This window comes from Perna viridis, chromosome 5 (assembly GCF_037379345.1).
Source record: "Perna viridis isolate PV_CMFRI_1.1 ecotype Kerala chromosome 5, ASM3737934v1, whole genome shotgun sequence".
NCBI classification, from domain to species: domain Eukaryota; kingdom Metazoa; phylum Mollusca; class Bivalvia; order Mytilida; family Mytilidae; genus Perna; species Perna viridis.
Genome location: NC_142449.1, coordinates 9,381,245 through 9,394,447, shown reverse-complemented (window position 1 = coordinate 9,394,447; position 13,203 = coordinate 9,381,245). Strand labels below are relative to the sequence as shown.

General features: G+C 34.2%; 1 protein-coding gene across 1 annotated transcript; it reads right to left on the bottom strand.

Moving 5' to 3' along the window:
• Positions 1-2,991: 2,991 nt before the first annotated feature.
• On the bottom strand, positions 2,992-3,696 carry LOC148615889 (uncharacterized). The gene has a single exon (XM_088581707.1). The coding sequence runs from the start codon at positions 3,694-3,696 to the stop codon at positions 2,992-2,994; it is 705 nt and encodes a 234-aa protein (XP_088437833.1).
• Positions 3,697-13,203: the final 9,507 nt, after the last annotated feature.

Sequence of the window (13,203 nt, the reverse complement as noted above, 5' to 3'; positions counted from 1 at the left end):
CAAGTTTCTACAACTCCAGATAATTAGTGCAAAAACAAAAAAGCGAAAACAAATCAATAGGACCGGATGTCGCTGTCACAGTGGAGACAGATCCTCTGGTTTATAGTAGTATTGTGTCTAGCATTACTCACTCATTGTCAAGGTATTGAATATGTTTCTTTAAAACTAGATTGAAATTGAAGTACCCAGGTAGCACGAACCTCTTTCGAAATATATATTTAGAGTTTGTTGGTAGTTTGCTAAAACATTTTCAACAGAAGATTTAAAAGTCGTTTTTGAAGCATTTGATTTTTTTCAAAATGTTTTGATAATGTTTTTGAAACATTTTACCGTTTAAGTTTGAAATAGGTTTTCAAAAACTGATTACTGAAATGTTTAAATGACATGTCACTGTAATGTTGGAGCAGAGTGGTTGCGCAGTGGAAGCGATTTTACGATTGTTTGTTCATTTATGTATGGGGAAGCTAGACGACGAGCACTATAACCTTTGTCTACGACCATGGTTTCGATTTAAACGATCTTTCTAATATTACGTTTATTTATACAATATATACATTCACATATATTAATACAATATTTACCGATTGAAATCTGATTTCTAACTGTCAATAATTATATGCCGAATCTGAACCAATAAACCCAATTAACCTAAATGTAATGGAAAATACCCCAAATTACCAATTTGAAATTTTACTATCTCAGTGTCTGTCTGATATAGATCATGAAACATGTTAAACAGTTGACCGCTATCAAAATAATTAATTAGTTCCATGTACTGGATGACCAGACAAACAACGACTATCTTATCTTAACTACATCAAGGTTACAATTCGATGTAAAATTATCAATGAAATTAAAAATGAAATAGAACTAATAAAAGACGTTACCTAAAAACATATGAAAATTGAAGTCAAAAATTTAATTGTCTTTTAAACATTCTCCCCTTCTTGATGGAGCCTAGCCAGTCAACAAAAATAAAAAATAAAACGAAATAAATGAAAATATTCAATAGTCTATAATCCATAACTATAGCGATAGTCCATGTAAACGGAGAGAATTAAAGTCACTGCTTATCTATAGTTATTTTACGTTAAATTCAAGTCAATTAATTTCCAACTGGCACAGTTTGGTAATTGGTCGTACTAAATATTTTGTCCAAGTCTAATTTTGACGATTCGAACATGATTGTCCTTTCCTGGGTACACCTCGATGATTCTGCCTAACGGCCAATGTCTTCGTGGAAAATTTGGATTCTTTACAAACACAATACCATTTGGTTTCAAGTCCTTTTCACTTTCAGTCCATTTATGTCTTCTATTTAGTCCTGATGTCCACTCTTTAATCCATCTTTGCCAGAATTGTCTAATTCCTGGATTCGATGCCATCGTTTAAGTGGGTTAAAGTCAGTTGTATTAACGGTCTCTGGTGCAAACGCTCCTCCGATTTGCCCATGGAAGAAATGGTTAGGCGTTAACGGTAAGTCATCTCTGGAATCTGCCGACTGGTATATAAGCGAATGCGAATTAATGAGTGCTTCGGCGCCGATGAATGCAGTTCACAATTCTTCGTCAGTAATGTCTGCATTTCTTAATATGGAATAAATTGCTTTCTTTTCGGCTTTTAATATCGTCTCATGTACGCCTCCTAAGTGCGGCGCGAGAGGAGGATTGAAATGCCACTTTACACCTCTATTCGACGTATTATCACATATTTTGTCTATCTAATAGTGAAACTAGTCCATGTAATTCCTTGTTTGCACCGATAAAGTTTGTTCCATTGTCCGAAATAACTTCTTATGGCATTCCACGTATACTGGCCATTCTATAAAACGCATTTAGAAAAGAGTCAGTATCTAGTCCAAAAGCAACTTCTAAGTGCACGGCCCTTGATGCCAAGCACATGAATAAACACATGTATTTCCTTTAATGTCTCTTTCCTCGACCCTGCACGGTTATAAACGGTCCACCATAGTCAACTGCTAAATGAATGAAATGGCGTTCTGAAACGAATGTCCGGTAAAGGAGCCATTACTTGCTCTGTTTTTTCGCCTTTCTCCTACGACACGTATAGCACTCATTTTTTTCACTCGCGTATTTCCTCTCTGGCGGATATAATCCAATATTTAGCTGACATGGATAATGTTTGATTTGTCCAGCACATATGTCTACCTTTGTCGCGTGGTAGTATTTCACGATTAGTCTTGTCACGCGATTTTTCTTCGGAAGTAGTATAGGATATCTAGTGTCATACGGCAAGAAATCTGCATGTTGAAGACGCCTGTCACATCTAAGTTGCCCATATTCATCGATTTTCGGGTTTAAACTTAGAAGTTTACTTCCCGACGGTTACTGTTTTTCTTTCATAATCGAATTATAGTCCTATAGAAATTCACATCTCTGCGCGTCGCGCACGATTTGAGTCTCTGCCTCTTCGAGTTCATCTACACTAAGTCGACCTTTTCTACGTAAATCACGTGTAAATCTGCAATTTTCAACGAATCTGTTAACCCATGAACGAACATGAATGAGTCTCAACCAGCTCGAATAATGTTCTGGATTTAAACGCCACTACTTCCCCGATACAAACACAATTTTCATTGAAAATATTTCGCTGTGCTTAGAAGTCTCGAATACAGCACCCAATTTAGCGCTTTTAGCTTCTGTCGCATGATAGTTCTTTGTTAATACGACATTCAGGCCAGTCACATTGTTTTGATAGAAAGTATGGACCTTCCCATCATATAATGTCTGATTTCAGCTGAATTACAGTCCTGCCTCTCGGCACCAGATCCGCGGGGTTTTCTTTAGTTGGTACGTATCACCATTGTGTAGGACTCTAAGCCCTGCGGATCTCTCCAATGCGATTCGCAACAAACGGCTTGAAGTATCTGCTTCGACCATGTATCCACCATAAAACATCCATGTAATCTGACCAAAACACAAGTTGTTCTGTCGGTATTCTAAGCGGTTCCGCAACGGAAAGTGCAAGTTTTTATTCTAAAACAGGAGCCATCAACTCTAATCTCGGAATCCTAATCACAGTAATTGGTACAACTTTCGATTTCGATGCAATAATCCTTGTCGAAAGTAATCCACTCTTAAACTCGATTTTCATGTACGAAACGGCACCATATCCTTCTCCAGACGAATCAACGATTGTATGAATACTAGTGTGAATAATTTCCTCATTTTGATATACAACTTGTAAACACCTTTGAACTTCGATTTGATTCAGATCATTTAGCTCTTTAAACCAAGATTTTGCTTTACACATTAAATTTACATCTAGTAAAAAATGATCCCAATTATATCCAATTAACCACATTTCTTGAAGCAACATTTTAGCTCTCACTATGTAAAGCGAAATAAATCCAAGAGGATCGAATAACATACCCACTTTTCTCAAGAAATTTTGCTTTGTGAACACAAAATCCTCGCCTGGAGGATTCGCATTGAACGTGACAATATCTACATTTGCTTTCCACATAATTCCCAAGGTTTTCACAGTAGGCAAAATGCCATGGTCAAGATTAACTTCGGACGCGCGATCTTCCTTCGGTATAAATTCTAACACTGCCCCTGAATTTGATAACCATTTGCGTGCGTACATTCCAGCTTTACACCATAAATCCGACAATTGATTATACAATAATATTCCATCATGTTCATTCATTACTGAATCCATGCTATCATCCATCTAAGTCGAATGAAGTACGGTTTCCGCGGCTCTCGGATGCGACGCTTTCATGTTCTCGACAGGCTTCTGCACAACATATTGTGCCTGAAATGGCGAAGAATTAACTCCAAAGACAACACTACTGCATTCATATTCATCTGGTTCTCGATTTAATTCAATTGATCGCCACAAATACCTGTGAAATCAACCTATCAACCGGAGCTATATTTATCCTCAGATATAGTTCAGCGATATCATAAACTAATGCAATTGGATTCTTTCCAAATCGCAATAGAACATCAAATTAATCCCTCTGTAATTTTGGACTTTGATGAATGACACTATTTAATGATGTATTTTTACACTTTGCGGACGCGTCGAAAACGATCCTTGTCTTTGTAGTTTCCTTGTCTGGTCTTACAACTGGAAAGTGCGGTAAATACCATTTTTCCGATTTCGGCTCCTCTTCTTCAGCTGGCACTTCACGGACATAACCTTTGTAAAGATACTTTTCAATAGTGTTAACGTAATTGTTCTTTACAGTCGTATCCTTGATTAACCTCTTCTCAGTATTCTAAAGTATGTGATAAGCCATATTATAATTGTCCGGCAAATTTGCAGGGTCGCTCTTCCAAGGCAGGGCTATTTCATAACGGTCATCTTTGAAACAAATTGATTGTTCAACGATTTTGACAGCTTGTTTATCTTCGGCTGTTGGCATCTCATTCTTATCGATCGGTTTGACATGTTCAATGTCCCAGAAGTTCTTTAACAATAAATTGTACTCATTTGATTTAATGATACTTCCGACAAAGTGTGTGTAATTGTAATGTGTCAGATTATCATCAGCGTCTGGATTCCCAATACACGTCCATCAAAAGGGAGTCAATCTTGCTATTGGCTCTCCAGGTTTACCACGAATATCCTTGTACGAATAATGTTAATCGGCATAATCCAAACCAATTAATATATCAACTTTAATTTTCGAGCCTATGTCCAGAAACTGTATACCTTTCAAATGTTCCCACTTAGAACTACGCTGTCGCCAATCTATTGGTTTCATATTCCCGGTCCACCTTGTTTGTCGTAAAAGCTTCGATTCGATTTCTTGTTCCGCCATTAACACTTTCAATTTCGAACTCAACTGGCATTGTTTCAAACGATTCACATTCATCATTTAGAACATTTACTCCACTAAAAACTGGGAGCATGGACCAGGTGCACCGGTAGGGTAAGCGTCCTCTGCTTTTCTAGAAAGAAATGCAAAGTTGCTCATAAAAAGTCAAGTACGGGGTAAACAAACGAGGAAAGTAAAACTATATGCCTATTTGTTAGAGTTCTAGCGCGATACAAACAGTCTGGGTAGTTACGGCAAGCTCTGGCATAACGTATGAGTTGTGATATGAACACTCCATACGCAGGTGCTGAAGGGATGTTGCCACAAATGAAAGGAAAGTTGACAATTATGAATGAAAGTCATTACGTTTGTCGTAAAGTTTGGTCAATTGTTTTCCTTTACCATCGATTTCTAAGTGTAGGTCAAGATATGAGGCTGATTTCACAGTGTATGTAGTATCCTTTATCTAATTATCTCCCAAACAACGATAACAAAGTTTATGCTCCTTTGCAACATTCCATTTTTTTTTTTTGCACATCCATTCTCTAGAACATTTTACAGTTCCACACACAATGCGGCTCATTACATACTTTACACAGTCGTCTACTTTCTGTCTGTGTTTTCAGTGTTAGTGACGAAAGTTCAGTCTCATACGATCTCATACACGTGAAGTCACTGCACTTCAAGTTGTCTGATCCTTGGACAGTTTCGCTCGCGATAATTTGGAATTCCGCTTCCTGAATTATCAACTCTCTTAATGATTTAACTGATTCCGGTTTCCGTTTCTCGAATACCCATCTATGGTACTGTGCGAGCATAGACTCCGGTAACTTTTGCTGTAATTTATTGTACAACGATCCATGACCATTAAGCGTTGTCCACACACGACATGAAGGCGGTCCTCTATGCTTCATAACTTCGTTGCAATCGCAATTCGTTTCAACTGCTTCCACATGTCATTTCCGATTTCGATACGATTGTCACTTTTAACTTCAACTGGTATGTCACGATTAATACGATCTGCTAATTGTCCAATGTCATCTTTACTTTCACGTCTATCGCCACTATTGTCGGCAACTGGAACATCTTGGCTATCTATTTTTTCTCTATTGTTCGAGGCATGCGATGAATATTCATATATATTAATATTTCGTTTCTCTTCTTATAATCGTCATGTAATAATTCCATAATGTTCATAGCATTTTCTTCTGCATTTGTACGTTTTTGTCTTAATTTTTTTAGGTATCACGATCTGGAATTTCGTCTGGTTCATCGGTTAAATGAGGAAGTTTGTCTCAATTTTGTGAAGGCCGATTTAGCTTTTGCCTTGTCCTTTTTAATATCCTAGATATTTTCGTTTTCTCGTTCGATCATTGTCTTTTCCATTTTGTCGTTTCTAAGATCTAGCTCCCAATTGCTTATATTGCATTAAAGATCACTAAATGTCAATATTAATTCCGATTATGAATTATAATTCCGATACGATTTCGATAAGTCCGTTTTGTCCATATCAACCACGCAATGGAGAAGAGTGGTTGCGTAGTGGAAGTTATTTTAAGATTGTTTGTACATTTATATAATTGGGAAGCTAGACGACGAGCACTATAACCTTTTTCTACGACCATGGATTCGATTAAAAACAATCTTTCTAATACTACGTTATTTACACAATATATACATTCACATGTATGAATACAATATTTACCAATCGAACACCGATTTCTAACTGTCAATAATTATATGGCGAATCTGAACCAATAAACCCAATTAACCTAAATGTAATGGAAAATTCCCCAAATTACCAATTTGAAATTTTACTATCTCAGTGTCTGTCTGATATAGATCATGAAACATGTTAAACAGCTGACCGCTATCAAAATAATTAATTAGTTCCATGTACTGGATGACCAGACAAACAACGACTATCTTATCTTAACTACATCAAGGTTACAATTCCATGTAAAATTATCAATGAAAATTAAAAGTGAAAAGATAAAAAACTAATTAAAAACGTTATCTAAAAACATATGAAAATTGGAGTCAAAAATATAATATATAATAAAATATGATCTAAACAAATATTTTTGTATCTATTTTTTAAACATTATTTTGATATATTAAACAAATGTACTTATGTGTTACGGAAAAAATATTTCCGGATGTTTTCATTACATTCCTTTGAAACGGGTTAAAAATATTTCCAGATATTGTTTTAATACGGTTTTCTGAAATGTTCAATAAATAGTTGTAGAAATGTAAGAAAACGTCTTAATATTTATTTTTTAAAAACGTTTTGAAACTAATTCAGAAAATGTTTCTAAAGTATTTTAAATTACATATGTAAAAAACAATTTCCTCATAAATATCAAATATAGAATAATAAGTAAAAAGGCCATAAGACAGTAGAGGCTATATATAATTACATCATTATTTAAAAATTTTAAGAAATGAACGAACAATGATACATGTATTATACACATGCATTATTCATGTACATGTGATACTAGTCTTCTTAATTTGTCATGCATATTTGATTTACAATTAATTCATCCCAATTTACTGTTCCTTGTCTTTTAATTAACCAACATCGATGATATATAGATGATGGCATCTCCATGAAAATAATAAGATAATATTAGAAATGGTGCGCAACATACTGCTATTGAAATTCTTTGTAATTAGATAGTTAAAAACTGTATGCCAAAGTAATTTGAATAAGTTTGTGTAACCTTGTTTTATAAACATACCTGGTCAATTAGTCATTTTACAATTTCCCATTCACTAGACAACATCACGCTGTGAAGACGAACACTCAAGTGATTTCTGATTTTTTTTTTTTTTTTTTTGTAATGCCCCGAAAATTTGTACTGCTTCGGAAAATTTACATGTTTCTCCGTTTCCGGTTTTGTATAATATTGATTTAATTGCATGTCCGAAATGACAAAGATTACATGTCAAAATTTATATCAAACAATTAGGTGTTGTCCCCGCATGGAGTAAGTTTTTTTTTTAACTTTTCATTATTTTTTTTATGATCACTGAATTAATTGATATGTTTATATTGCCGAACTTTGTGTAAATATGTGTATTTTGAACGTCACAAAGAACGTCCTATATCCTGGTCTCATTGGTTCTCGATAGCATATCAATGTTGTTTACCTGTTTGTTGAACAACTTATTAAATAGCTACAATTTTAAAGCGTTTATAAGAACTGATCTTTGTTTTTATTTTCGCAGAAGATTGGCGAGATTGCATGTTTATATTGTGAGAAAAACACATTTAAGTTAGGTGACCTACACTGTATTAAAGACTTTATGGGTACTACGTCTTCAGTTCTCGTTAGGGAAATGACTTTCTGTATGGAGGGCATGAGAGACATAATTGGAAAGTGAAAATAAAGAAAATAAATAATTCAATATATTTTATCGATACTTCATATTTTCAGGGTCCATATATTACTTCCAGTGAATGTTATAATAGATTGATTTTGATATGGCTAAAAACTTTTAATCACTTGTTATATTTTTTTAATTTGATGTGATATGGTGTTCCAATCATAGAAGCAAAGATATACAAGGTTATTCGTAATACAGTTCGCCCAATATTAATAGGGTTTTCATATTATTGCTCTTCTAAATCTCATAAAACATTGATAACGTCATGATGATTTCAATGTTTTCTGGTAAGAAATATTAAGATAAGACCAGTACTGCGCACCATAAATGTTTTCACTGACATAGCCATGCCTATATCATGACCGCTCATGACCGGTGAATATATGCCCTACCAAATTTGTTTACATTCAAATGTGTGTTGGGAGAGGTGGGCTCTTAAATTATTTATGTTAAATGCATTACAGTGACATGTTATTTTAACATTTCAAAAATATTTCAGTAAACAGTTCTGAAAAGTTTTTTTTCGAAATTGAAGGTAAAGTGTTTCAAAAACGTTATCAAAACATTTTGAAAAAGAATCAAAATGTTTTAAAAACGATTTATAAATGTTCTGTTGAAAATGTTTTAGCAAACTACCAATAAACTGTAAAAAATATTTCGAAAGAGGTTCGTGCTATCTGGGTATGATAACACTGCTTCCAGGAAACAATTTGACTATCTTTGGATATAAACCACAAAAATCCCCAAAAATATCTTTCGTAATGTAGTTTTAACCACGCAAGCAAATGCACAATATGAGTAACGCTGACGATCAGCTGACTGTTCCTATACTTGGTGTAATTACCGTTTACGGGCTAAGAATATATACTCAATACTTTGCCCTTGTATGTGGCATTTGTGATATGTGGCCGTGACCGACTATCTGATTTCTTAACGTCCTTGGCTATTATTTGTTCATGAAAATCATTATTGTTCTTTAGAAAGCGAAACATTTTTTACAATAGCAACTTTTTTTAAATATGGATGTTGTACCATCTCTCTCTCTATGTCGTAAAGAGGGGTTATTTTAATTTGTTTCCATGCCTTAGTCGACAGCGTTTTCATGAAAATTATGTTTGTAATTTTAAAAGTAGGTGAAACCTTATATAATGATCAGAGTAGCAATTCAAAACATGAATAAAATGTGTGTACCCCCGCAGTACCCTCACTCTATGTTGTAAAGCAATATACAGCTAATGCAAGTAAAAGGGATATAAAAGGTGACGTTTATATTTTTTTTATAACTGCTTTAGTTGAACATTATTTCAATGTGTATAATTTACTTTTTGAGTAGTTAACAAGTGTTCAATGTTATACATTCGTGTACTATTTACAACACGTAATAGTCAACATTTTATCTATTCAATGAAAAGTTGGGACCCCGCCGTACCCCTTTCCATCTCAAGTGGAAGCGGTTAAAACATTTCTGCGGAGGGGTTATTTAAGTTAACATTCTGTGTAAATATCTTTTAAGAACGTTGAGTATTTATATTAATATATATTTAATTAATATATATTAAATATATATTTTGGAATTATATCTTCTTATATCTCGTGTGATGTACGATTGAAAGAGGGACACTAGATTTGTTAAATATAAATCTAACTATAGTCCCTCGGAAACCTGCATATTACTCAGCCATTTCCGCAACACTAAAAAATAACCACGGATGCAGAAAGGAATTACTTCTTGAACAATTTGCCGGAATTGTAGTCATACGCGAATTTCACAGTTGTGGGACTTGAAAACTTCAGTACAGAAATATCCTTAACAGTGTACGTATAGATACCACATTATTGGTTTCTGTAAAACCAAAAAATCTTAAAGAGTCCATATTTAGAGCAACAAACATATATTAAGCGAAATGGCCAATCCTTAACACGACATTCCTAAGTTCAACACTTCCATACAAGTACACACCCTCAAGAAAAAAATGTAATGTATATGAATATAACTTGATTGTCTTATAATATATAAATCTAAACCTTAGTTTCGGAGAAATAGAACTTCAACTCTCCATTCCCTCTATGAATAGCACAGGAAATATCCTCAATCATCTTACTTCCTAATTTTGATGGGGTTTATAGTGATAGAGGTAACAATACTTCCTCCTTTTGTTACGCAGAGGAGTTCCTATATCTTAAATTTATTCCTCCTACACCACTAAATGGATTTAATGAAACTTTCATAGAATCTTTTAGTTGCGAAATTTTGGATCTTTTGCATTTAAAGAGGGCGGGGTTAGAGATTCACAGTGTCATCCCCTATAAAAAGAAGTCTTGAAGTGCAAAAACACTCCCCCTCCCCACGGCTTCAATTGTTGTTAAATACCTTGAAATTTTGTCTTCTATCCAATCCAAACTCATTCAAGAAAAAAACGAATTTTCTCTTCGGGAAATACTAGTCTGCTTCCATACTTGCCTCTCAGACAATACCAGTCTGTGTCCAAAAGTGCCCCTCAGACAATACCAACACTTGATGGAATGAAAAAAAAGTTTAAGGAATGAAATGTATGAAACAGGATGTTACATGTACTTGTTACATATAAGGCATAATACAAGACGTATAATATTGAAACTACTCAAATACGTTGTAATGTACAGAAACGTAAATCATTCAATTTCTTTATTTTCCTACGTCGTCGAAAAATTTTAACCCCCTCCCCCCATTACCACGTATGTACCACCTTGAAAACGATGTCTTGTTTCCAGCCACCGACTTCGAACTTGGTACATAAGTGGCAAGGGGGACTCCTTTTTATATTTTTTTCAACGACAGAGTTAGATATGGAAATTACCAATATTTTAGAAATTGATAGTCCCCAAGTAGGCCTAAATCTCACCCCAGTCTCTAGATGGACTAATGGACCTAGGTTCCAGCCGCCGACTTTGTAATTAGTGCATAAGTGGTAATGGGGGCCCCATTTTAATTTTTTTTTCAACGACAGAGGAAGATATGTAAATTTCCAATATTTTGGGAATTTATAATCCTCGTGTAGGCCTTAAATATCATTCTAGTCTCAAGACGGACAAATTGACCGTGGTTCCAGCCACCAACTTCAAAGTTGGTAAATAAGTGGAAAGGGGTGCGTTCTTTCTATAATTTTATCAACGACAGAGTAAGATAGAAAATTTTCCAATATTTTGTGAATTGATAGTCTCAAGTAGGCCTAGAATCTCATCTCTTAGTTCCAAGATGGACTAATGGACCCTGGTCCAAGCAACCACCTTCGAAGTTGGTACAAAAGGGGTGAGGGCCCCTTTAGAATTTTGTAAACGGCCGAGAAAGATATGGAAATCCCAATATTTTGGGAATTGATAGTACTCAAGCAGGCCTAAAATCTCAAACATTTCCATTGATGGACTAATGGACCTTGGTCACAGCGATTGAAGTTTGTACATAAGTGATAAGTGATAAGGGATTTTTTGTTTTTAACGACAGAGGAAGATATGGAAATTCCCAATATTTTGTAGGCCTTAAATCTCATTCCAGTCTCAAAACGGACTAATGGACCTTGGTTCCAGCCACTGACTTCAAAGTTGGTACAGAAATGACAGGATTTTTTTGTATTATTGTTCATATGCAAATAATTCCACTTAATCCATTAGACCGTGTTAAGAATACATTGTAGGAACGACAAATTAAAAATGACAAGATTTATTAATATTAACTTAAAGACAATGAAAAGTATTCAGGAAATGTGGCGGAGGAAGATTGTACTGGTATTTTAAAGCTTTTCTTCGTGAATGAAAATGAAATTTCCATTAAAATAATCTCCTTCTACCTTACATTACCATCCTTTAGATTTCATTGTTTTTGGGCAGTTGAATTTATATCAAGTTAAATTGCGAAAAAGATTCAACAGTACAAGTAACTAGTATGTAATAGTTCCTTGTACTGTTGAATTTGTTTCTCAATTTAACTTGATATCAATTCAAATTATTTACTAATACAATTGAAGTGATTCACTTGTTAATTTTTTGTTTGTCTGAGGCTTATAAAAATAGTTTGATACTTCAACTGCTCAACTATATATCAATTTAGTTTCTGTAAATTAAGAAGAAATTTGCTCACAAATGTAGAATAGTTAGAATACAAACTCTTTACAAGTGACTTAAAGTAATATTTGTCTTGGTGTTTATGATTCACAAGTGTCCTGAAACCTTGGAAGGAACTACCTAATACCTTCTTTTTTCCACATTGTACATGTATTAGTACATAATTTGAATTTACTTTTAAGATATTCCACCTGGATCGCCCTCTATAACTGGGCCTGCTGTAATAGTGAGAGGTGAAAATATTGTTTTGAGTTGTTCTTCTGTTGGTGGAAGTCCTGTACCGACTGTCAAATGGTTCAGAGATGACAAAGAGATAACGACTGGTGTCAGTTCGTCAACAAATGGCTCAACAGTAACAACTACTTACACTTTTGTTGCTACACTGAATGAACACTATGAAGTACTTGAATGTCAAGCAGAAAATGGTGTCCTACAAAATCCGTTAAAGACAACTAAGTTTGTTTACGTGCATTGTAAGTAAGATGTAGTCCTTAAGATTACTTAAAATGGTGGACACGAATTTAATAAACAGACTGAAATAAATAATTGACTTTAGAAAAAAATACATAAAAAAGTGGAATAAGGATGTTTTTACTATTTTTCCTTCGAAGATTTAAATGTTCTTCTATGTAATAGTTTTTCTTCTTCAAATAAAAATATATCAAGGACCTCTTATTGATGACTTAATGAAAAGACTGAATGAAATAATAAACTAAAGACAAAAATATATGAAAAGTTTCAGCAAGATGGAATAATGATGGTCTTACCATTTTTCCTTCGAAATGTGAATGTTTTTCTTCTTTAATTATTGTTATTTGTAATGCATCCGAACTTTGAAAATTATCATTTTGAAGGCAAATTAGCAAATTATTTTACGACCATTACATGCATGTACTTTTTAAAATATTTTTTTTTAA

Coding starts and splice junctions, on each gene's coding strand:
- LOC148615889 (XM_088581707.1), bottom strand. CDS start 3,696: ATGGATGATAGCATGGATTCAGTAATGAATGAACATGATGGAATATTA.